Genomic DNA, 23561 nt, shown 5'->3' with positions numbered 1-23561 from the left:
TATCAATAAATTATTATTTTTTATTTTTAAAATTACCTTTTTTTGAAAATTTGCAAAGATGTAAACTATATAATTTAAATTATTTTTAGTCTGAGTTTCAATTTTTTAAATGTTTTATATTTAATGTTTTTAATTAGATTGTGAGAAAATAAAAATACAGTGAAATATATTATCGTAGTACCTTTAACTTAAATATATTTATAAATATTACTATCAATGTAAACAAAAGAATTGATAGCAATAATAAAAGATGTATAGACACAAATTTCCAGTTCTCTGATTATGTGAAAGATTGCTACAGAAAATAAGGAAAGAAAAGAAATGGTGTGGCCTGCAACATTGTGGAGTTGAAGTAACTGTGTAAAATTTTCACTAGTCCCATCAAGGTGTACATTATACAAGGAAGCTTGCCAAGGGCCTCAAGGCCCTGTATTGTTGAAGTGACAGCAATTTTCAGTCATAATCTTCAGGAGTAGCATAAGGGTACTTGCTAAATGCATTTTTGACTTGTGAAGGATTTTCAGGCGTAGACCATGGGTACTTCAAGGATGGATCCCTTGGAAATTTCCTGAAGTTCAGAAATGGTGCCCAAAGTAGTATCCTGCACAAGGTAGAAAAGATCAATTGTTTGTCAAATATTACAAGTAGTAAAAAGTTTTTCCTCTTTATTTTTCTGGATGTAAATCAAGAATCTTTACAACAGAACTCAATTTAATTTTATGGGGTGGTTTCTTCCTTGGATATTCTTGATAAGAGAGGCAAAATTACCCTGGGAAGAAAATGAAGACAAACATGAACTGTAAGTACATCTCAAAAAGCTTTCTCCTGTACCATCTTACCCTAAGCCAATTCATGATAATAGGCTGCCAATTACCATAATATTATCACATTAAATTCAGGGTAAAAAAAAGGATGAGATTTTACAAAAGAAAGAATAGAAATTATGATGGAATTCACTCACTGGCATAATAAGGAAATACCAGAAAGCAACTATTGCCAATTGTATCAAAACCCATGTCAAATCCTCCTCATTATTCACTCCAGTAACTGCAAATGCTGGTTGCTCAACCTGATAGAATTATTCTCCAATCTCAAGAAACTGGGATTCATGGCAAGACAAAGAAACACAGAAAAATAAATGATTAAAGAGAAAATCAAATTCTCCATCTTACAGTGGCAAAAAGTGCACCAAGTTGAATTGCCATGCTGAACTTCTTCACATCATTATAGTGTTCAGGCTTTCTCCATATGCTTGTAACTTTCTGCTGTGACCAAAAAGAGTTGTGCGATTGTTCAAAATTACTAGCGAAACTTTATAATTAAATAAAAGAGAATAAAAACTCTACCTTATCAAGCTTGGCAGAGAGGGCTGGTTTGTATCTGGATGTAATGTGGAGAGGGGATTTTTTGCACTGAGGAGAGGGAGAAGGCAAAGCCTTGGGGATTTGCAAGCTGAAAGAGCAGCTCATGTTCTCTATCTGTGCTTTCTTATCTTTTTATTTTAGTGTTCAGTTTCATCTTCCATGGCTAATGGGCTCCCAAAAGAAGGGTAACAGAAACTCCAAATATTTTAGTGCATTCAAGGCCACAAAATGTTTGCTTTAGCTTATGATCTTCTTTCTTCTAACAGGGACAATTTTTCTTTTTATTTTTTTTCCCCCTCTTTTCAATCACAAATAATTTGGTCTAGAGAATTTGCCCATAAACTTCCAATAAAATATTTTCAATTTAAAATGTATAACATTATAAATTAAATTTAATCATTACATAAAAATAAGAGTTTTCTTCTATAATCAAGAAAAAATTGTTTGATGTAAAAATTGAAAAAAATAATAAAGAAATAGATCATTATAATTTTGATAAAAATATTATATTTATATAAGAGTAAATATTATTAATTCAATAAAACATTATAAAAATAGGGATAACTATAAAAAATTTGAACGCATGTAATTATTAATTAATAATATTAAATTAAATATTTATATTTTTATTTATATATTTATTATATATTTTTTAATTAATTTTACATAAATTTTTATATAAAATTTATTAAATTTATTTTTATATGAGATTGGATTTATATTAAATGAATTACATAAAAATTATTTTTCTGAAAAAATCGTTTTTGAAATGAATAGATAAAAGTTCCAAAATCTTCCACATAGTTCTTTTGGGTCGACTTTCCAATGATATATTAAATTATTAAAAAAAATTATTAATATTATTATCCAAACAGATCACAATGCCTCTTGTGAATTCCAAAATATCTTTAAAAAGAAAAGATACAAATTTCGGAAAAAAGGAAAAAGCTTTAAAATTTTGTTAGAAAAAAGAATTCATCAGTTTCCGGCGGAAAGGACTGCTCTGTGCCTCCACAGAAGAGGGAAAAATCCCCAGGCCCCTATTTCAAGCTCCGCCTCTTTTGAATTGATTGATCATATTTCATTGTTTTAGCCAAGAAATGATGGCCGCAACGATCCCAACTCACTTCAATCCCAAGTCCTATCTCCAACACCCTCCACGAAGCACCCACATAGAAGTTACTACAACAGTTAGACCCATAACAAGAAAACATTCAGTCGCTTCTTATAGTACTACCCATTTTCATAATACTAGCAACAATGCTAATTTCAAGCTCAAATCATACTCTTTCCGTCGAGTGCTTGCAAGGGTCTGCAGTGATGGTGGTGCCACTCCACAACAAGATAGAGTAATCCTCAATCTGTTTTCCGTTTCGAGTTTGGCTATTTACTTTTCCTTATTGCTATTTGCGACGCGTTATGTTGGTTGGAAATGATTTTCTAATTAATGGGTTAATTACGTTGTTTTGTAGACATAATATATTGATGGATTTACTTATGAGTTTACTCACTTATGATAATTGAAGGCATATCTCTGAATTCTGTGCTGTGTCAAACTGTCAATTGGTGGTTTCATTTTGTGGAATCTGTGTGTATGGGTACCACTTTTAAGAACCTTTGAAGAAACCGAACATGGGTCTGTATTGTGTTATTAATTATTAATTTTTTTTTTAGCATATCTCTTAGTTGAAATTTGTGTTCTTGATGCAATGCCAACACTTTACTAGTTGGTGCAAAGAAAATTATGCTTATTTTGTTTCTTTGTTCCTTATATTTGGTGGTCCACAAATGTTAAACTATTTAAGATGCAAAGTAATTCATCTTGTTGTCTCTAATTTCAGAAAATTGAGGAAAGAAACCATAGCTCATCTTCATCTAGTTTTGGCGACAGTTATGTGGCCTTGTTTGTTCGGATGCTTGGGTTAGACAATGATCCACTTGATAGAGAACAGGCAATAGTGGCGCTATGGAAATATTCGCTGGGAGGAAAGAAGTACATTGATAACATCATGCAGTTTCAGGGATGCATCAATCTCACCATAAATCTTCTCAATTCAGAGACCAATTCTACACTTGAAGCAGCTGCTGGCCTTCTACGATCAATATCTTCAATTAATCTATACAGAGATGTGGTAGCAGAATCTGGAGCAATAGAAGAGATAACTGGTTTGCTAAGTCAACCTTGCTTGACATCTGAGGTATAGGAAGCTACGTTTGAAATTTTCTCCACATGATTTTTGGTGTTGGAAAATTGAGGTGGATATGAGTTTGTTTCTGCAGGTAAAGGAACAAAGTATATGTACTTTGTGGAACTTGTCTGTAGATGAGAATTTCAGAGTGAAGATTGCAAACAATGATATCTTGCCATTGCTCATTAAGTCCCTGGAGGATGAGGACATAAAAGTGAAGGAAGCAGCAGGAGGTGTTCTGGCAAATTTGGCATTGACTCACTCTAACCATAGCAGTATGGTTGAAGCAGGTGTTATTCCTAAGTTGGTGAGAATTCCTTCATATTTTTAATCAGACTGGATTATTTCAAAGTTGAATTTAATAGTGCATGTCCTTGTCATTTGAAAATATGATAACAAAAGCTTATAGTTGAGGTAAAAAATTGAAGGAAGTGGGCAAGGTTCTCATGTGGCTATGAATGAACTTCTTATTCTTTTTTTCTTGGACTGTGGAAGGGTTTAAAAGAACTTGATCTTTTTTTTTTTTTTTCCTGGTTGAAGTTTCTGCATTGTGACCTGTTTGACACTCCATCCCATGAAAGAAAAGTACATGATTTATTCTCCAGTTACCAAATGACTCATACTTGAGAGCTTAGCCTTTTTGGCCAAGCATTTTCCGGTCTTACTTGATTTAATGAGGGCCAGTAGCAGTGGAGGATCCAGAATTTTTTTGTGAGTCAACATATTAAAAAATAAATAATAAAATACCACTAAAAATGTCAAAAATATAATATTAATATCTTACAATTGAACTTGATGAGGTTTAATACCTTGAAACTATTAAGAATTACATAATTATTAATATTATCAAATACCTCTCTCTATATAAGTAACTAAACATTCGTTTATCATTGATAACATATGCAGTTACACAATTTTGTGTTGGTAAAATTCATTACTGAAAAAGCTTGTTTCACAGTTGGCAACAAGTAGAATGAGTGCAAATTTTAAAAGTAAATAAACTTGTGGATACACAGCATGCTATTTCGTTTAACTAATTTTAACTTTTTATCAAAATGAGGGTTCAATAATTAAATTTATCAGTGGTTAACTTAGACACACTCTCTCTCTCTCTCTCTCTCTCTCTCTCTCTCTCTCTCTCTCACACACACACACACACACACACTCTCTCCATTTTATAACCTACATCCGCCAATGGCCAGTAGGAGGCGGTTGCTTACTCCGAAGTTGTCTCTGTGAGTTTGTTTTGTTCCTCCTTTTTTTGATGTACATTCTTATTAAAATAAGTGGTGCTCACTGAGTTGGCAAAATAAAAATGCATGGAAGTTTTTTAAGCTGATGTAGTATGGGCGTGTTTCATAGTCACCTTTGACTGGTTTAATTTTGTTCAACTTGAACTGGTCTTATGTGTTCCCCCAGAAGTAAAGCACAATGCTCCAACATTGCATCATGGTACTTTTATTGGGAGTTCTCCGAGACATTTTTTCTGATAAAGTTCATTTTGGTTTGATTGTGCCTTATTTTCCACAAGTTCTGAATAATTGCTTCCTCATAATGCTGCTTACTAAGAGTTTGCATCATCAAACAAGATATCTGCACTTTCTGAAGTTTATATGGGTTATTAGTTAGGTTCAGTATTTGCTATTTCCTACCTTTTTTTTTTCAGTTCAGAATGAATTTGTGAAGAAATCATGTTCATACAAAATTATATGGAACAATTCATTTTTTTTAACAGGAATCCCATTGTAGCCTATATTTGATGCTTGCAGGCTGTATTCTAACCCTAATCTCCTTTATGTTGCTGCAGGCAGAGTTCTTAAAAGCTGATATTGAAGATGAGTACAAGGTCATTAGGAAGGAAGCAAGAAATGCCCTTGTGGAACTTGCTAAGAATGAATATTATAGAATCCTTGTCATAGAGGAAGGTCTGGTTCCTGTCCCACTGATTGGTGCTGCTGCTTATAGGTCATTTACTCCTGCATTGCATTCATGGCCTAGTTTACCTGATGGTACAATGATTGAACGTACCTCTAGGGGCCCTTCCAGGTTCGGTGCTTCTGAGTTGCTTCTTGGATTAAATTTTGATGGCAAGGATGCAAATATGGAGCAAGCAAAGGTGAAAGCAATAATTGGACGGTCTAAGCAACAATTTCTTGCACGTTCTGGGGCTATAGAAGTGGAAGATGCAAAATCATCTCAAAATGAAATATCTACTAATTGTCAATTTACACTTTTGCCTTGGATGGATGGTGTGGCTAGATTAGTTCTAATACTTGAACTTGAAGATGAGTTGGCCTTATCCAGAGCTGCAAATTCAATTGCTGATGCATCTATTAATGAACATATGAGAAATTCATTCAAGGAAGCTGGAGCAATCAAACATTTAGTTCGGCTTTTAGATCATAAGAGTAATGCTATCAGACTTGCTGTTATTGGCGCTTTGGAGAGATTGTCTGCCAGGTACAGTTAGTTCCCTTGCTTCAAATCTCTATCTTTGTATCTGAAGTTCTATTTTTGTTTTCTAGCATTACTGTCAGTTTGTCCAAATTACAAGGTCAAGAGTCGCTGAGCAATTGCTAGTTCAATCGTGTTTTGGCCATGGCCAAATTTTTTTTAAGTTATGGCTTACTTCTACATTGGTTTAAATCCAGTTGGAAATATGAACATGATAGTGGCTGCTTCAGGACTACTAGATTTTGAATTATCAAATGAATATGCTTATAAATACTGCATAAATATTCATTAATTTAAATATGCATTAAATTATCTGTGTAAGTTGTCAAGTTAAGATTTTTTTTTTTTTTTTGAAACAAGTTGTCAAGGTAAGATTACTTAGCTCTTGCGTTCTTGATGTGATACTGCTTAAAATATTTTGCTTATAATTGTTTCATGCAGCAATGGTGTCTGCCAAACAATTGAAGCTGAAGGTGTTATGTCTTCATTGATTAACATCTTAAAGAACTCAGAGACCTCTGAAATTATGATGGAAAAGGTTATATTATATTTTATTTGTTTTTGGTTTGCTTTTCCCTCAAAGTTATAAATGATGATTCTGATTTAGTATTTGATGATAGAAAATGCTTCAATGCAGGCCTTGAATTTACTAGATCGAATCTTAGACCCTAGCAATGAAATGAAATCAATGGTAAGTCAGCGGTTTGTTCCAGCATATGTTGCAGTGTATATATGCCAAAGCTTACCAGGTATGGTGATGTACTCCAGTTTTATAATGGACCAGTAAATGGATCTAAAAGGGAGTCAGATTCAGCAATAGACATGGATGCTTCCACTGGATTAACTACAAAAAATGATGAAATGCCAATGTCTATAATAAATACGAGGTAGTCTTCTTTTATTTACATTTTTCCCCAGTGTCAGATTTATTGTTTTTCTTGCTACTTTTTGCGAATATTATTTTATTCTGCTGATTAATATCGTTCATTGCTGTAAAATGAGTATAATCATAATGCATGCTCATTGATTTTTGGCATAAGTGGCTAACAGAACACAAGCCTGTATGAATGTTAGATCCCAGGCAGGCTTGCGGGTATATTCGATGATGTGGAATATTTACACATTGGCAATGTCCCTTTACTTATTGTTGAGTGATTCGTTGCATGTTAACAACTTTTGGCTACCTTCAATCATAGAATTCACTCAAATACTTGTGTTGCTTGCCAAAATGTTTTATGATTAGATAATTAAAAAAAAAAAATTACAATAACCTTATTTTTCCTCCCTTACCAATTATTGCAGCTTGACCATATAATACTACGAAGTGTTCTACCTGTGACAACTTCCAGCCTCCTGATGTGCTTTACATAGTACATTGTTTTTGTTGTCTAATAGGATAATTGGTGTCATGGTCCTCGCTTGATTACATCCTTGAAGCTTGCTGTTAGTAGTTACCAGCTATAGATCTCAAGGCCTACTTTGCTCATAATGATTTGTGTTTATGATTTTAACTTTGCTCATAAATGGAGAATAACAGCCATTTGTTGGTAGGGCTTGTGTAAAAGAATATAACCATATCATTTACCTATACCCATCTGTTCTTGGTGGTAATAATGAAATTTGGCAAAAATCGTATAACAGCAGGCCAACCTTAGAAATATATCTGCAGTATGCCAACTAATTGTAGGATTTTATATTTCTATAAATAATTTTCAGTTTATTCATATGTCAGAGCCAAGTTTTTTATTGGATTAGTGATGCATTATATTTTAGGACTTATATGATAAATCAACACAGTGAAATTTGCTTTGACCTTCTGCACAACTTGCAACTATTGCAGACAAGATGTGCTGGATGCCTTCATCATAGTTCGCCTTGTTGAGATGCTGAAGCACTCGTCCTCAAATTTGAAAAGAAAAGCGGCTTCTATCCTTGAGTTTTTGGCAATTATTGATGGAAGCATGGACATGATCATCTCAGCAAATATTGAATCTGGTCTGGATGCTGTTTTCCAACAAAAAGTATTGAGTGGTACAGCACCTGATTCTCTTAAGAGCCAAATTTTATAAATTTACGTTGTTTAATACTTGATTGCTGGAGTTGAAATTGGGGTTGTGTTACAATCCCATTGCAAGTGTGGGATTTCAATATGGGGCTTTTATGGACTTGGGCTCTCCAACCTCAATAGCTAGCTTTTGGGGTGTGGTTCTCCTAAGTTTGTATCAATGGTATCAGAGCCATCCACTATTCCTCCTAGTTGTAATCATGCGGCGTGGCACAGATGGTGATGCTGGAATAACAGTGTTCACCCAGGGCTAGACTAAACTAGCACAAACCAGCTTGCATGGGCATTGGGATTGCGGAGCGTGGTGGAATGATATAATCCCATTGCAAGGAAACTTGTGTCCCATGTTGAAAGTATGGGATTTCAATATAGGTCATATATGGACTTGGCTCTCCAACCTTAACGGTTAGCTTTTGGAGTGTGATTCTCTTAACTTCGTATCAGGTTGGGGATGAAAGAAACTGAACATGTTGTTAACTTGATGCTGCACATGACTTTTTTAAAATTAGGCTCCATTTGTTTTACGGAAAATAACTTGTATATGAAAAATATTTACAAAAAAATATTTTATATGAAAATATTTTTCGTTGTTTGGCTACAATTTTAAACTAATGATATGTGTTTATTTCATGCTTGTATAAGTGTGTTGACATTTTAATTAGATTATTAAAATTTAGAAAATAAAAAATGACTTTCTCTCTTGAAAAAATGGTAGTCATTTTTTTTAAAAATGACTTAGTTTTTTCCTTTGATCAAGAAAATATTTTTCATTGACCAATTTTCTTGAATGCCTCAAACGCCAAAATATGCAGAAAATGTTTTCCAAGAAAATATTTTTTGTGAAACAAACGGAGCTTTAAATCTTAGTCATAATCATTGGTACCATTGTTTAAAAGCCAACTTCATTTTCATAACAGAACTACAGAAGTGTGAGGGTTAAGTATTGGGTTTCAACTAGGGTTAACATTGGAATCATTCATATGATGAAATAACAATATATATATATATATATATATATATATATATATAAGAAACTGCAATTTAGAATTGAAAAAAGAATGGGATACAATATTCTTAATTGGAGATTTTTTTTTTCAGAAATCCCAATCATACCTTATGTTTTTCTTTTATTCTAGATCTAGTTTTCTTCTTTTAGAATTAGTAATTTTTGGCAAATTTTTTTATCAACCTTTTTCATAGAGTGATAGATAACTTGATTTGAGATCTAATCGTGATTGGGATGAATGTTTAGATGCTTTATGGTATTTTGAGACTTGGGAAGAAAGAACATGTGAATTCTACTTGCATTCATTTTAGAAGGAAAATTATAAATTGCTCTGGTAAAAATGATATTTATTATTACCATATAAACAAAAGACATCCATTGCCTGGGGGCTTTCTTTCATGGAGAAGTGCTAATATGTTTGACTTTTTTGGTGTTACTGAACTGGATGATTCTGTGGGTAGACTGAAGATGAGCCTAGGTTGTTTGGACTATGGGTTGGTTACCAGCTTCAACCAGCTGTTCACTTCTGGTTTTGAAACACTGGTAAATTACTTTGTAACTGATGTAGAAGATATAAGAACTGAAATTAATGGCTTTTTTTTTTTTTTGTTGTGACTTGCTTCATTATTTCGTTCATTACATTTCTTTATTAGATTTTATGTATGGGCTTTTTTTTTTTTTTTTGTATTGCCTCTGCTGTTTCAGATGTATCATATATAGTGTCAGAGGTATCATATACTGCGTGTTTTAATTTGTGGCAGAAATAGATTTTGATATTGAAAATCAGCAGCCAGAAGTATATGCCCTTCAAGTTGAAGAAGCCGGTCTTGCAGTATCTGCAGCATCTCGGTTACTCACAAAGCTTCTTGATTCAGATCAATTTTGTTGCACCATAAATTCCACCCATTTCACAAAATTGCTGCGTAAAATCCTGAAGTCAAACATCCCTTTTCATTACAAGGATTGGGTTGCTGCTTGCCTAGTGAAACTCAGCTCTACTAATGGTCCTAGCCTAGAATTTGATAACCCAATCAACACGGAAGTGACTCTTTACGAGACCATCCCAAGATTAATAGAGCAGATTAAATCCACTCTCTCTCCTGAAGTGCAGGAAGCTGCAGTAGTAGAACTCAACAGAATAATTTCAGAGGGGGTGGTAGATGCTACTAGAGCCGTTTCTTCTGCCGGGGGAATATTTCCATTGGTGGAGCTAATAGAAGGAGGAAGTGAGAGGGCTATTGAAGCGGCAATGTCAGTCCTCTATAATCTGAGCATGGACAGTGAAAATCATTCAGCAATTATAGCTGCTGGAGCAGTTTCAGCTCTGAGGAAGATTATTCTATCCCAGAGGCCGCAATGGAAGCGAGCATTGCATTTGCTGAGGGCTTTGCCTACATGATGAGATGATATGCTGATTGTGTATGATGCATATAAACTCATCAGTTTTGACTCCTTTTGTACAATCACTTGAGTTCATGCATCCATACAAGTTACATTCGGGTGATTAACACGTCATATTATAATTTTGTATTTGTTAGGATGCAAGCCCTTTTACAACTTTTTTTTATATATATGAAAGAAAATATTAAAATTTAATTTTAAACATTTTAATATAAACTTACTGTTTAAATTGTTTTTAGACTTTATTTATAAACTAAGCTAAGAACAGCATTTTATAATAATATAATTATAAATCAATGTGTAGTTTTTTGAAAAAAAAATAAATTAGTAATTAAAATATTAAATATATGACGTGGAACGACCTGTCGTCAACAACTAATACTTGTCAATGTTAATTATTGACACATTTCTTTTCCAATGAAAGTGAGGCTCGCCATGGCTTGCTTATCCTGCCGTTGTGTGAGCAGGCAACTGGTTTTTGCTTCTTTTTCCAGCAATATTGACGGCTCTCCACCTCCACACTCCAACACCACTCCTTCTCACAATAACAAAAACAAGCCTCCAATTCCCACTACTAAATCAAAAACCAGAACGAAACGCCGCCAATCCAAACTCCAACAGCGCCTCACCCTTTTCCAGATTGAATGTGCCGTTGGCGCCGGCAGTTAATCGCGATTCTGAACCCATGTTTGTTCTTCTATCTCACTTCATTTTCTTCATTCTAAGTTGTAAACCAAGTAGTTTTTCTTATTTGGATTTCACTGTTTTGTTTGCATACTCTTTTCTGATTGCATTTCCTATGGATGCTTTCAAACATTTGTATAATTTTATGTGATTATGCTTTTAATCTCTTTGTGGGGTGCCTCTCTTTTTCCCCTTTAATGATAATTAGGGGCTCGGAGCAGAGGGATAGGGACACTATTTTTAAGGGTCTGTTGCTGAATTCTGGTGTGCATTTGAGGGACCGGTGGAGAAGAAGCTACGAGAGACAGGAGAGTGGAGTGTCGATAAAACGGAGGGACAATTTTGTTCTTCTGGTACTTTTTCTTGTTTCTTTCCCTCTATTACTATTTGTTCGGTACTTGCTGAATTTATTACAAGATTGGTAATTGGTGTGAACGCCAAAGTTTCTCCTTCTACTTCTAGATTGTTACTGGATCAAAATTGGGCTTGTAATTAGAGTTTTAGGATGACAATACCTGCAAGTTTCAATGTTATATTTCTGATATGAAACTTCATCTAGTGTTTCATTGTTTTTTCCATTTTATCAGCGCTGTTTTAGGCTTCAACTCTAGTTATTAGGTTGATCTAATGTTGGTTTTTGCTGTCCATTTACAGGTAAAAGAATCTTGATGTTTTTCTTTCGGTGGGTTCTGCCAATTTACATTTTCATGTTCCTAGTGACTTCTGGAGTTGTGAAGCTACCCTAAAGCACACCCCTACTTGATGACCTGCTCATGTGAAAAGTATCTGTTAATAATCGAAAATCAAATTATAGTTCTTCCTCTCTGTTGATTTTATGAACTATAACAGCGTTCAGCGTTATCAACTTGAAGTGTGAAAACAGCAGAGGATCTCAGTGTATCTCAGGAAAATGGTGCATCGATCACCAAAATTCTGCAAGGCTCAATTTTAATAGTGGTGAATTTTAAATGATCATGTTAAACTTCTATCACTTTTTCCTACTTTGAATCACAAATTCAAATTGGAATTGGTCACAAACAAAGTTGAAGGAATGGTGAAAAAAAAAAAAAATTCTATCCAAACAGACCTAATAGTGTGATATTGTAAGTTCAGATAATTGAACTAAGCGTAACAGTCTTCACGTCAATTGCAGATTTGTGTATGTACCTTTGCTTATCTATGCTGCAAATAAACAAGAGGTTATGCCTTTCTGCCCTTTCCTTGTTTAATTATGACACTTCTTGTTGTCTCCTTCACATCCTCATCTTGCTGCTGCTACAGACAGAGCCCTCCCAATACCATTCAATTTTTACTAGAAACTATATAATTTCATGCCATAAATTTAATGCATTCGCATGGTGTATATATGTATATATATATATATATATATATGGTTTTACAAGAATATGCCACCTAACATGTGCCACAATCTCTTTTATCGAAAAATTATTACATATTAAAGAGTAAATTAATTTTAAAAAATTATATTAATGAATATATTTAAATAATTATTCAATAAAAAATATTTTTAAAATTTAAACATTTAATTTTAAATATATTTCTCATATTTAAAATCTATAAATATTAATAATATTCCTTCAAAATCACCATAAGGTTTTTTTTTTTTACTTTATTTATTATTGTATTGATGTATGTCAAATAAATTAAAAAATAATAAAAATTAATCTATTCATCAACTTATTTATTTATTAACACTTAAAATAAAATTTTAATTAATTAAAAGTCTTATAGTTAATAAAATTTTATAATATGATCATAAAATTATGAATTATAAAAATAAATATGTATATTAAATTATATTATTAAAATAAAATAATAAATAATTCATGCAATGTGATGAAATTTATCTGAAAATAGTAAAAAAAATAAAAGAGACTTAATGATTTAATTAGCTAATTTGTCTGATTAAATAGTGTGTTCGTGTGTATGTGATTTTTTTTTTTTTTATTTAGCTATGATTAGATTTAAATTCGAAATTTCATATATGTGAAAATAATTTAACCATCACTGAACCAAAATGATGCTTCATAAAACTACTGGCTTAGACCAGTTCATGTAATTCTCTTTTCGCTACTCTCTATGTGGTGGTGGAGTCCTTTTCTTTTCCAATCCATTGTTTACTTTTGGATTAAAAGGTTACTTTCTTCATGATAAAAGCTAAAACTCAGGAGATGGAAATGATGTGCATAATTTGCTTTTATTTTTTCCCCTTCCTTTCTAATCTTTCTTTGAATTATGGTCGATGGCTTTTATTTATAGATCTTAAAATATTAATTGAATTGTAGAGTCATTAAAATTAGGGTATGATGCATGATTTTTAGAGTTTCGAATTAAATTAAAAAATTATATTAAATTAATTGGAAAGGTATCCAATTGAATTTATTCTAATATTTTTATTTGATTTTAGTTTTTAATTAAGAATTCGTTCCACATTATACTGAAAATCATGCTAAATCTATATTAAATTGAAACCAAACCCAAAAATCATATATATGTGTATGTTAGCTTTTTGGGAAAATTATTATTCAATTTTTAAATTTTAATGAAATTAATTATTTATTTAATCCATCAATTAAAATTTCTTTAGTCAATTGATTTTAAATTTTTAATATCAATTCAACTACTACTTAGTTCATCTATTTTAGTAAAACTAATTAATTAATTATTTTATTTTAAAAGCCACATTAATTAATTATTATAATTTGGTTATATTAATTTTTTAGTAGCTCTTGCTTTTTTTTTTTTACCCAAATTGCTATGATACTCTCTCGCTTATTTCTCTATTACTTTCTCTTATTTTTCTTTCTTTATACGCTCACATCCTTCTCCTTCTCATTCTCTCCCTACTTTTCATTGTTTGGTAGAAATTGATACAAATGAATATGTAAAAAGATTAATTAGTTCCTTCAAATTTTCAAGTGATAAAAGAGATAGTCTAAGAAAATTGTTTTATAATAGAAACAACATAAAAATAATATACGTAGAATTAAATGAAAATATTTGAATAATTTAAAAAAATATATAACTTTAGGTTCAGCCTTTAAGTAATAAAATTTTCATTTTCATCGATGAATATATTCTTCAAAATGATATATCTTCAAAATATAGGAACTAATTAATTATTTTTATTAAAATAGAGAAATTAAATAACGGTATCCTTCAAAATATATAAACTAAATAATTAATTTTATTAAAATAGAGAAATTAAATAATAATTTAATAAGCATTAACAAACAAAAAAATTTAATATAATAACTAAATAACTTAATAAAAGCAAGATATAAAAATTAAATAATATATTTTTCAAAATATAAAAATCAACAACTAATTTTATTAAAATATAAAAATTAAATAGTAATTTTTCTTAATTTTTATTTTTTATATTTTATATAATATTAATTATATCTAACTAAATTGAAATCAAAATAATTAAAATTGAAACGATTAAAATTAAACGTTAAAAGATAAATTAAAAATATTATTTAATTTTTAAATAAATATTATCAAAATCTCACACTCTCTAATTGAAAACCATTTTCTCACTGGTGAAAAATAAATAATGAGGTATAGACTATAGAGAATAACTCGCGTGATGGTCGGTGAGTAAAGTTATTTTTGTTTTTCCTAGCCAAAAAATTCCAACAAATTGAGACTTTCTAGGCTGGAATCACATTCACAGCCTTCAGAATGCTTGGTTGGTATAATTACAATTATGTACACATTTCTATTTAGACATTTGATGGCTCCGAATATAACTTTTATAGATAAAATATTAATTCAATTAAATGAAGAGGCTGCAACCTCCATTCTTTCCTATGTTTCACACACTTTGCATGAAAGACACATCACCGTACCAAATTCTTCGGTGGGGTACAATTATTTTTTTAGAACATTTTGAGATTTTATTTTATATAGGGTTGATTCTCATTAAAAATAATAAAATATTTTATTACTGAAAAATAATTATATTATCTTTTATTTTTTAAAAATTTTATGAAATTGCACAAATTTTTGAAAAGAATTATTGAGAAACATGATAATTTATAATTTAATTTTCAAGTATGGCAAAATTAGATACATTTTATTTTTATATTTTATTTCTTTTAAAAAAAAAGATATGAATGCAATAATTATTCTTTATTTATCTTGAATTAATATGTTAACGCGTCAATATTTAAAATATAAATTATATATATAATATTAAAATAAAATAAATTCTAATAAATCAAATTTAACTCATCTAAAAAAAAATTATAAAAATTTCATATTTATGTCAAATATTTTATTATAAAAGTGAGAAAACAGAATTATTACGTAGTTATTATTTTATTTCTTTATTTATTAATTTTGAAATTGGATACAATTATTTTTTTATTTATTAATTAATAATATAAAAAATGATGACGCACCAAGATGGAGGGGCCCCCGAAAGCCAAACAAGTCGCAAGTTGGGAAAACCTCCACCAAAGGAAAGCATATTAGTTGGACGCAAATTGTCTTAAATAAATAAACCCTCAATATTATTATTAATTTAATTTTTATTTTTTTTATTTTTTTTTCACAAAAAAGCCCAACCAAAGGACGCATCCGCAGACTCCCGAGTCCTGACTCATCCTGCGTTGATCAATTCCACAGAGTCTTTCCTCCCAAGAAACAGATTCACAGAAGAAGGCCGCAGAGAGGGAGAGAGAAAAGAGGCGTAATCTTATCAATTAGATACACAGAGAATCAAGATAATCCTTTTTTAGCCTCAGAAAGAGAAGCCGATCTGATCGCTCTTTTATTATAATTGAAATTCACCCAAAATTACTATAAAGAAATGGGAACGCTTCAGACTTGGAGAAAAGCCTATGGCGCTCTCAAAGATTCCACCAAAGTCGGTCTCGCTCATGTCAACAGCGACTATGCGGTATTTTTTTTTTTAATTTTTCCACCATTTTTAGATATTCATATTTCTCTATATTTTCCCCTTTTCATGGATTTCTGATTTTTGGGTTCTTTTTTTAGGAATTGGATGTCGCTGTAGTCAAAGCAACCAACCACGTCGAGTGTCCACCCAAAGAGAGGCACCTTAGAAGTCAGTTTCTTTCCTTTTTTTTTTTTTCCCTTAAATTTGCTGGGCAGATCCCTTTTTTTTGGGGGGGGATGGATTTTGTGTTGTGTTCTTAAAGAATTTTGATTGCTTGTTGCAGAAATCTTGATTGCCACGTCAGCTATTCGTCCGCGTGCTGATGTTGCTTATTGTATTCATGCTCTTTCCCGCCGATTGGCCAAGACCCATAATTGGACGGTAATTGTTTCAGTGTTGAATTTGTGTAACTTTAGTGACATTTAATACTTTTAGTATTTTATTTAATTTGTGCTACTTTCGTTTTAGTTGGTAATTAAAATTAGTTTCTTGTTTATTGCGTTGATTTATAGTAGGAAGCAGTTATGAATGTTTAGATAATGGACACATGTAAGTTGTTGGTGAAGTCTTCACTGTGATATTTTAATGCTTTCATCATGATTCACTAGTTTCAGGGCTTGTATGATAGGCTTTTACAGCAATAGAACATTTAAATAATTAAACTAGTTACATACATTTCTTGTGGTTTCATATGCATTGACACATTGGATGCTGTAATTTAGGGAGCACCATTACAACTGGGATTGCTATCATAATTGAAGGGCTATCGTTTAAGTTTTATCCTGTATCAGCAGCCTGATTGGTATTTGAAGTTCTGTTGCACTAACAGATTAAGCATTGTTTATAAATTTGTGTATTTTCCTTTTATCTTTTATTTTATTGTAGGTGGAGGGTTCTATAAACTTTGACTAGTGTTTGTAGATTTTTGTATTTGAAGTGTTGTTCAATCCTATTTGATTAACTCTCCACATTTTCCCAATATATTTTTCTGATCTTGATGTCAAAAAACTTCAGTCCTTAAAATTCAATTCATATTGCATAGAATTATCTTATTTCCATGGCAAACATGACTGAATTTTCTACATCCTCTTTTTCATCGTCCTCAAGCAAGGCTTCCACTTGAATCTCTTTCATCTCTAACACTTCTTGTTTATAATTATTATATAAACCTAGGTCGGCTTAGATTTACCTACAAGCATGAGATTGTGCTTTTATACAAATTTATGGTTCCCCATGCCAATTAACATGTGCAGAAAGTACTTCTTCCTTGGTATACAAGCCTTTGTGGCTGCTCTAACTGTTCTAGTCCACATGATCATATAAACCTTTTGGAGCATAAAAATATAACAAAAAGAACCGCTGAGATATTGATATTACAGAAAAGCTTAATCTTGAAACCTTAAACCTTATTTTATATATATGTATATACAGAAAAGCTTAATCTTGAAACCTTAAACCTTATTTTATATATATATATATATATATATATATATATCTTAATTGCATCCAAGCTGTAATATTTATGCCTGCTTTTTGTTTATCAGGTTGCATTGAAAACATTGATTGTCATCCATAGATTATTAAGAGAGGGTGATCCTACTTTCAGAGAAGAACTACTAAATTTCTCACAGAGAGGACGCATCCTACAACTTTCTAACTTCAAGGATGATTCAAGTCCTATTGGTAGTTTTATGCTTCATGTCCTTCTCTTTAAACTTCTTTATTGGCTTCTGGCTTCTCTATTTGAGCCTGACTCTGTTAGTTTTGAATTTTTTTAAAATAAATAGTTGAAAGAAGTTCAATACTTTGTGTTAGTGTTTGATCATTTCCCTTGCTTCTCTTTTAGCCTGGGATTGCTCTGCCTGGGTACGTACATATGCTCTATTTTTGGAGGAGCGGCTTGAATGCTTTAGAATTCTCAAGTATGACATTGAAGCTGAGCGTATTCCAAGACCTGCCCAAGGGCAAGATAAGGTAGTTCCTTAATTCATCATTTTACACCTCTAAAATTCATTTGTTCTCTTTTCTCAATAAATAGCTCTTTGATGTTTTGTGTGCTGTTGCTCCTCTTTTATCTATCAAAAAAAAAAAAAAAAAGCTCTTTGACAGATTCCTTATCTCATTCTCTCCTTCTCTGTCCCTCTCTGTTTAATAAAAATGTAAATGACTTATTGAAATGAGCAAATGATTCTGGAGGTGAAACCCTTGTTTTGACCCTTATTCTTTGAAAAATAAAATACACAAAATTTGTGCTTTACTGTTGGTTTTTGGTTTTGTTATCTTATGTTCCCACTTTTTGGCCTAAGGTCAAGTCTCATGTTCTTTGTATGAAATGGTAATTGTTTGCCTTTGTGGATATTTTTTTGCACTTCTGAGGATAAAGCTTATTGCAAATCTACTTCCCCCCGCCCCGGCCCACCCCCCCCCCCCCCCAACACACACACACACACACACAATGTGGCCGCCGCAGGTCCCCTCTTGTTGTTTATTTCAACATGTGGTTTGAGTTACAAGGATGATAGAAATAGGGTTATCATTCTTGTACTGCATTGCAATATGACCATTTGCTGTCTATGATGTATTTGGAATTTTATCTCCTAATCCAATTTCAGCAAGTAAAAGCCAGGCACAAGGTGTTAAAGACATATTGAATCTTTTTAATTGTGCTATTGGCTACTTTGGTATGTTAGGTTGTAAATGACTTTGTCTGTCTGGATTTGTTTTATGGTATCATTGTTCACTTTAAGCAGGGCTACAGCAGAACCAGGGAATTGGTTAGTGAAGAACTGTTGGAACAGTTGCCTGCATTGCAGCATCTGCTGTATCGCCTTGTTGGTTGTCGGGTATCTTTTTGTGAAACTTATGGAACTTTGTTCTCCTTCATTGTTCTCCACGTTACTTGTTCATATTGCTTGGGTATATGGAAAACCAATTGGTGTTGAATTTTTTTACAGCCTGAAGGTGCAGCTGTTAGCAATTATGTTATACAGTATGCTTTAGCGCTGGTATGTTGCTCTATCTGCTATAATTCCTGTCTTGTGAAGAGTTATATTTCTACTATTGACCTTTTCAAGTTTTTTTAGCGTTAATAATTTTTCCATGTTTGAGGTGTTTGAAATCCCACACAATATTTTAAAATATCTATTATCATGGTAAAGTTAACTAAACTCAACTATAAGCCGTAATCTCAAGTTAATTATGGTTGGCTATATTATCATGATATTTTGCTGTAGACCTGAAGTAAAGATGAACTGCATGTCTTATAACACGACCCAGAATATTTCATTGGATTTATATGTGTATCATGTTAAGCAAATGGAGTAGGATACCAAGTTCAGCTGGAAGGGGTAATGGAACTAATTCAGTTATTCAAATTGAGGAAGACATGGGTGGGGCTTGAATTTATGCTTTCTGTATATGTATTATAATTAATTTGATGAAATTGATGGCATGCAATTTTCAGGTATTGAAAGAGAGCTTTAAAATATATTGTGCTATTAATGATGGAATTATCAATCTTGTGGATAAGGTAATCTAGATTTATTTTTTAAAAATCATTATGTGCACGAGTCCACTTTTTTGCTGTGTCTTTGTATTGGTGATAAATCTTGTGTATGTTTTCAGTTTTTTGAGATGCCAAGGCATGAAGCTTTCACCGCCCTTGATGTCTACAAACGAGCTGGCCAGCAGGTCATATTGTGAATTGAGTTTTCTTATGTCAGCTTCTAGTTAAATGTTCTTGGTCAACCTTTATTGTTTGTTAGAATGTTCTTTATGTTGTAGCAGAAATGATGAAACTAAGGTTTCAGCAGTTAAAATTATCTATATGGGTTGTACCTGCAGGCTGGTAGTCTTTCCGATTTCTATGAAGTTTGCAAAGGATTGGAACTTGCTAGGAACTTCCAATTTCCTGTTTTGAGAGAAGTATTTGCTGCTATGAGATGGTTTAATGTTTTCCTTGGTTTAGTATTTTCTTATTATGGCAGTCAGTCTAATTTTATCATTGTTTTTCATTTGCAGCCTCCGCAATCCTTTCTTACAACCATGGAAGAGTATATAAGAGAGGCACCGAGAGTTGTTTCTGTTCCAAGTGAGCCACTGGTCGGTACAATTACTATGATTTCTGGGTCAATATATTTGTTGCAATGGGGCACATTTTCCGGTTCATATTTTATTCAGTTCTGCACAATACTGCACACTACTTTAATCAAACTTTAGAAACACAGGATTCTTCAATGTTAAACTGCAACTTCTTCTATTTCAAAAAGACAGTTAAAGTGATCCAGAAATAGAGAATATTTATCAATTTTAGCCGATCTATAAATAGGGAATATAAGCATAAGAAATGTCAAAATTTGATTATTTACAGACATAATCACATAGTTCTTTGCTTGTGAAGATATATGGTTGGGTGCTCCTTTCTATATACGGATTCTCAACAAGAAAGGAGCAGTTGGATTCCATTACTGCGTAGATAGCTGGATCTACATTAGATCCCGTCTAATCATTCCATGTATTCTAATGAGGAGAAGTTTGGTTTGAATAATTCAAACAGCAGTGCCTTGGAAGGATTTAATTATCAAGTAGGAGCAATACATTCAAGACTTCATTTCTCAGAGGCTTAAAGCTAAAGAGCTAGTTGCTTCAAGAATGTAATGGCTAATGGGATCATGAAAATCAATTATTGCAACTTTGATTTTGTTGGAATAGCCTTTAGACCAGCTATACATAATAATGGGATTGAACATGGCTGTTAAAGAGCAACATGCTTGAAAGAAGAGTATGTTTGATGGTAAAATGTCATGGCTGATTGAGCTTCCATAAAGGATAATATTAATTAAAGCATGTGTAGATAGGTAGAAATAATAATTTCAGTTGAAGGAAACTTGCATATGATGGTTTAGTTTTCTGAAATGAAAACCAATTCCATTGACCATAATGGGTTATATTTATATAAAAGCAAAATGAAATAGATAGAAGAATGAACATGAGATGGGGTCATAAGCTAATTATGTTTTATCCTTAATCTCACTGACTACAAGCCTCTTTGACAGGTCTAGTTGGCAGAAAAGAATACATGGTCTTATAATTATACATTGCTTTTGCTCCGATCTCATTTCCTTGTCATTAACATCTGTTGATTATTTTGCTTTGTGAGGAAATCACTTTTAAAGGCAGATGCTTTGGGACTAATTTGTGGTCATTTTAAACAGCTCCAATTAACATATAGGCCAGAAGAGGGTCCTTCTGAAGCTGAAGACACCAAAGTACCCAGTGATGAACCTGAGCCAATGCCTTCAGATGATGTTGTTGTCTCCAGTGCTGAGATTGTGCCTCCCACTCCTATCACACCTCCTCAAAACAACATGGACACTGGAGATTTACTGGTAATCTTGCAGTGATGAGTTGTGAGTTGAGTTACATTGGTTGATGGATCCTGAGAACTTTTTTTTTTTTTTACCTTTTTTCTTCTGTTTCCTTTCTCCTGCACCTTGGTTATTTCAGGGATTGAGTTATGACGCACCTGATGCATCAGCCATTGAAGAAAGAAATGCGTTGGCTCTGGCTATAGTTCCAATTGAACAGGGTAACCTTGTGGTTTTTATTTCATTTTCTGTTCTCCATCATTTTTGCTACACCTATGGATTGTTTTTTTCTTGTTATTTTTACCTGGTAGATTCAACATCTTGTTTTGCAGATGCTGCGCCAACATTCAATTCTGGTGCTGCTCAAGCGAAAGATTTTGACCCTACTGGATGGGAGCTTGCCCTGGTTACCACTCCGAGCAGTAACATCTCTTCAGTTAACGAGAGGCAATTGGTAGGCCTTTCTTTTCTTATGACTTTTATGTCCTTCTGTTGCTTTCTCTAGCCAATGGTTGTTGTGCAAGCAACCAACATTATTATAGGATGAGCGTTGGTAAAATAACTCTACGTTGGCCTAAGTGCTTGTTTTATGTTGGTGGCATCAACCAACAAGGAATCATTACAACTCATCAGAAAAAGGGGGAAGTTTTATTTGAGCAGAGATTAAAAAATGGTTCATTTTCTAAATCAACTTATTTTGATATCATGCTAGTTTCTTCGTAATTTGGAGAAGAGGTGCCAATATTGTTGTAGTTCCAGTGCCATTCTGACATGGTGCCACTTGGATTTATAATTGGTTTTTCATACTGAGATTTAAAAATGCTAATTGTTTAATCTCATTTGTTGCTAATAAATGTTAGGCCGGTGGATTGGACTCGCTCACTTTGAACAGTTTGTATGACTCAGCAGCATATAGAGCAACTCAGCAGCCTGTTTATGGAGCACCATCTCTTAATCCATTTGAGGTGCAAGATCCATTCACAATGTCAAACAGCATTGCTCCTCCTGCTGCAGTTCAGATGGCGGCAATGGGTCAACAGCCTCCCAATCCCTTTGGTCCGTACCAACCAACTTACCCACAGCCAATGCAGCAGCAAAATTTGATGATGAGCCCTACAAATCCTTTTGGTGATACAGCGTTGGGGACATTTCCTGTGAATCCTGTTGCTCATCCTCATTCTAACAATCCTTTCGGAAGCACAGGCCTTTTATAATCACACCAATATTTGGACATTTGGAAAGTATAATCTAGGTGATTAAGTTGGTTTCTGTGCATTGAAAATGAGTAAAGCAGCGTGGGTTCAGATTGTAGACCCACAAGATTGATGGTTTGCGGCATGAATCGTGTTTGTTTGGGTTGTAAAAGAAAGCAAGTGAATAGTGTATAATGGACAACTAGTTGATAATAATTGTGACTTTTGAAAAATCTCTCTACCCCTCTCCCCCGTTATCAGTTATGATGTCTTTTCTTTCTTAATTTTTGTGATCCTTAGCCACTTAGGTCTGGGATTCCCTTGGGAATTGGACCATAGGAAACCAAACCTCCTTGTGAAAGGGGTAGATAGATTGAAAGAGAAAGAAGAATCAGATTGTTTAAAGCAGAGTATTACAACAGGAATGTTGATATTGCTGTGGAACTTAATATGTCTCTTTAACCACTCCGGGAAGTATGTGGTGAGGTATTGGATGTTCTTTTTGAGCTAAATGACGAAAGCAATTCCTGCAATCTCTCTAAAAGCATTCTTGGTCTCTTTTTTCTTGTTTGGATTGGATACCTAATGTTCTGGTGGTGGGTTCACTGTTTGGTATAGATGGTGTTGACAAATTTAAAGCAAGAAGTTTCGAGGCATATAATGGGGCGTGTGCATAATGTGAATTGATTTAGGTTTATCATTTATCTGGCCCTACTGCCAACTTCTTCTAAGTCCAATTTGCAAACAACGCATTGAATTTATTTATTTATTTATTTTACCATCAGATTGGAATTTTTAAAGGCATTTTAGTAGTTGGAGTGTGATCTAATATTCAGGCAAATAACAGTTCAATATTGTTTCTTTCTTCCCAAGATCAAGAAAGCACCCGACCAAGAACAAAAAAGAAGA

The 23561-nt window shown here is 32.8% G+C and overlaps 4 protein-coding genes across 5 annotated transcripts; 3 read left to right on the top strand and 1 right to left on the bottom strand.

Moving 5' to 3' along the window:
- Positions 1-257: 257 nt before the first annotated feature.
- LOC110670107 (NAD(P)H-quinone oxidoreductase subunit L, chloroplastic) lies at positions 258-1579 on the bottom strand. Of its 2 annotated transcripts, none has more exons than XM_058140769.1 (5): positions 1347-1579; positions 1173-1265; positions 962-1069; positions 769-863; positions 258-601 (listed from the first exon to the last, which is right to left on the bottom strand). In XM_058140769.1, exons 1-5 carry the CDS (start codon positions 1467-1469, stop codon positions 454-456), a joined length of 567 nt encoding a protein of 188 aa, XP_057996752.1. In that variant the 5' UTR covers positions 1470-1579; the 3' UTR covers positions 258-453. The 2 variants fall into 2 exon arrangements, with proteins under 2 accessions (XP_057996752.1, XP_057996753.1); XM_058140770.1 differs by having other exon boundaries at positions 1173-1262; positions 1347-1577.
- A 685-nt stretch (positions 1580-2264) lies between these two features.
- On the top strand, positions 2265-10674 carry LOC110670105 (uncharacterized). Its single transcript, XM_058140644.1, has 9 exons — positions 2265-2713; positions 3206-3562; positions 3645-3860; positions 5361-6013; positions 6449-6545; positions 6645-6698; positions 6776-6894; positions 7848-8038; positions 9840-10674. Exons 1-9 carry the CDS (start codon positions 2465-2467, stop codon positions 10475-10477), a joined length of 2574 nt encoding a protein of 857 aa, XP_057996627.1. The 5' UTR covers positions 2265-2464; the 3' UTR covers positions 10478-10674.
- Positions 10675-10761: 87 nt separating this feature from the next.
- On the top strand, positions 10762-12003 carry LOC110633591 (probable NAD(P)H dehydrogenase subunit CRR3, chloroplastic). Its single transcript, XM_021782257.2, is given in 5 exon segments — positions 10762-11145; positions 11147-11166; positions 11372-11427; positions 11430-11516; positions 11818-12003. Coding segments are annotated over 5 exon segments (537 nt in total). The 5' UTR covers positions 10762-10896; the 3' UTR covers positions 11943-12003.
- Positions 12004-15734: 3731 nt separating this feature from the next.
- Positions 15735-22885, top strand: LOC110670106 (putative clathrin assembly protein At2g01600). Its single transcript, XM_058140410.1, has 15 exons — positions 15735-16093; positions 16192-16261; positions 16377-16474; positions 17638-17776; positions 17940-18067; positions 18844-18936; positions 19048-19098; positions 19557-19622; positions 19718-19783; positions 19937-20017; positions 20114-20194; positions 21307-21480; positions 21599-21680; positions 21792-21913; positions 22320-22885. Exons 1-15 carry the CDS (start codon positions 16004-16006, stop codon positions 22671-22673), a joined length of 1695 nt encoding a protein of 564 aa, XP_057996393.1. The 5' UTR covers positions 15735-16003; the 3' UTR covers positions 22674-22885.
- Positions 22886-23561: the final 676 nt, after the last annotated feature.

This window comes from Hevea brasiliensis, chromosome 18 (genome assembly GCF_030052815.1).
Source record: "Hevea brasiliensis isolate MT/VB/25A 57/8 chromosome 18, ASM3005281v1, whole genome shotgun sequence".
NCBI lineage: Eukaryota > Viridiplantae > Streptophyta > Magnoliopsida > Malpighiales > Euphorbiaceae > Hevea > Hevea brasiliensis.
The sequence above is the reverse complement of the archived record's forward strand: the minus strand, read 5'-3'. Positions and strand labels throughout refer to the sequence as shown.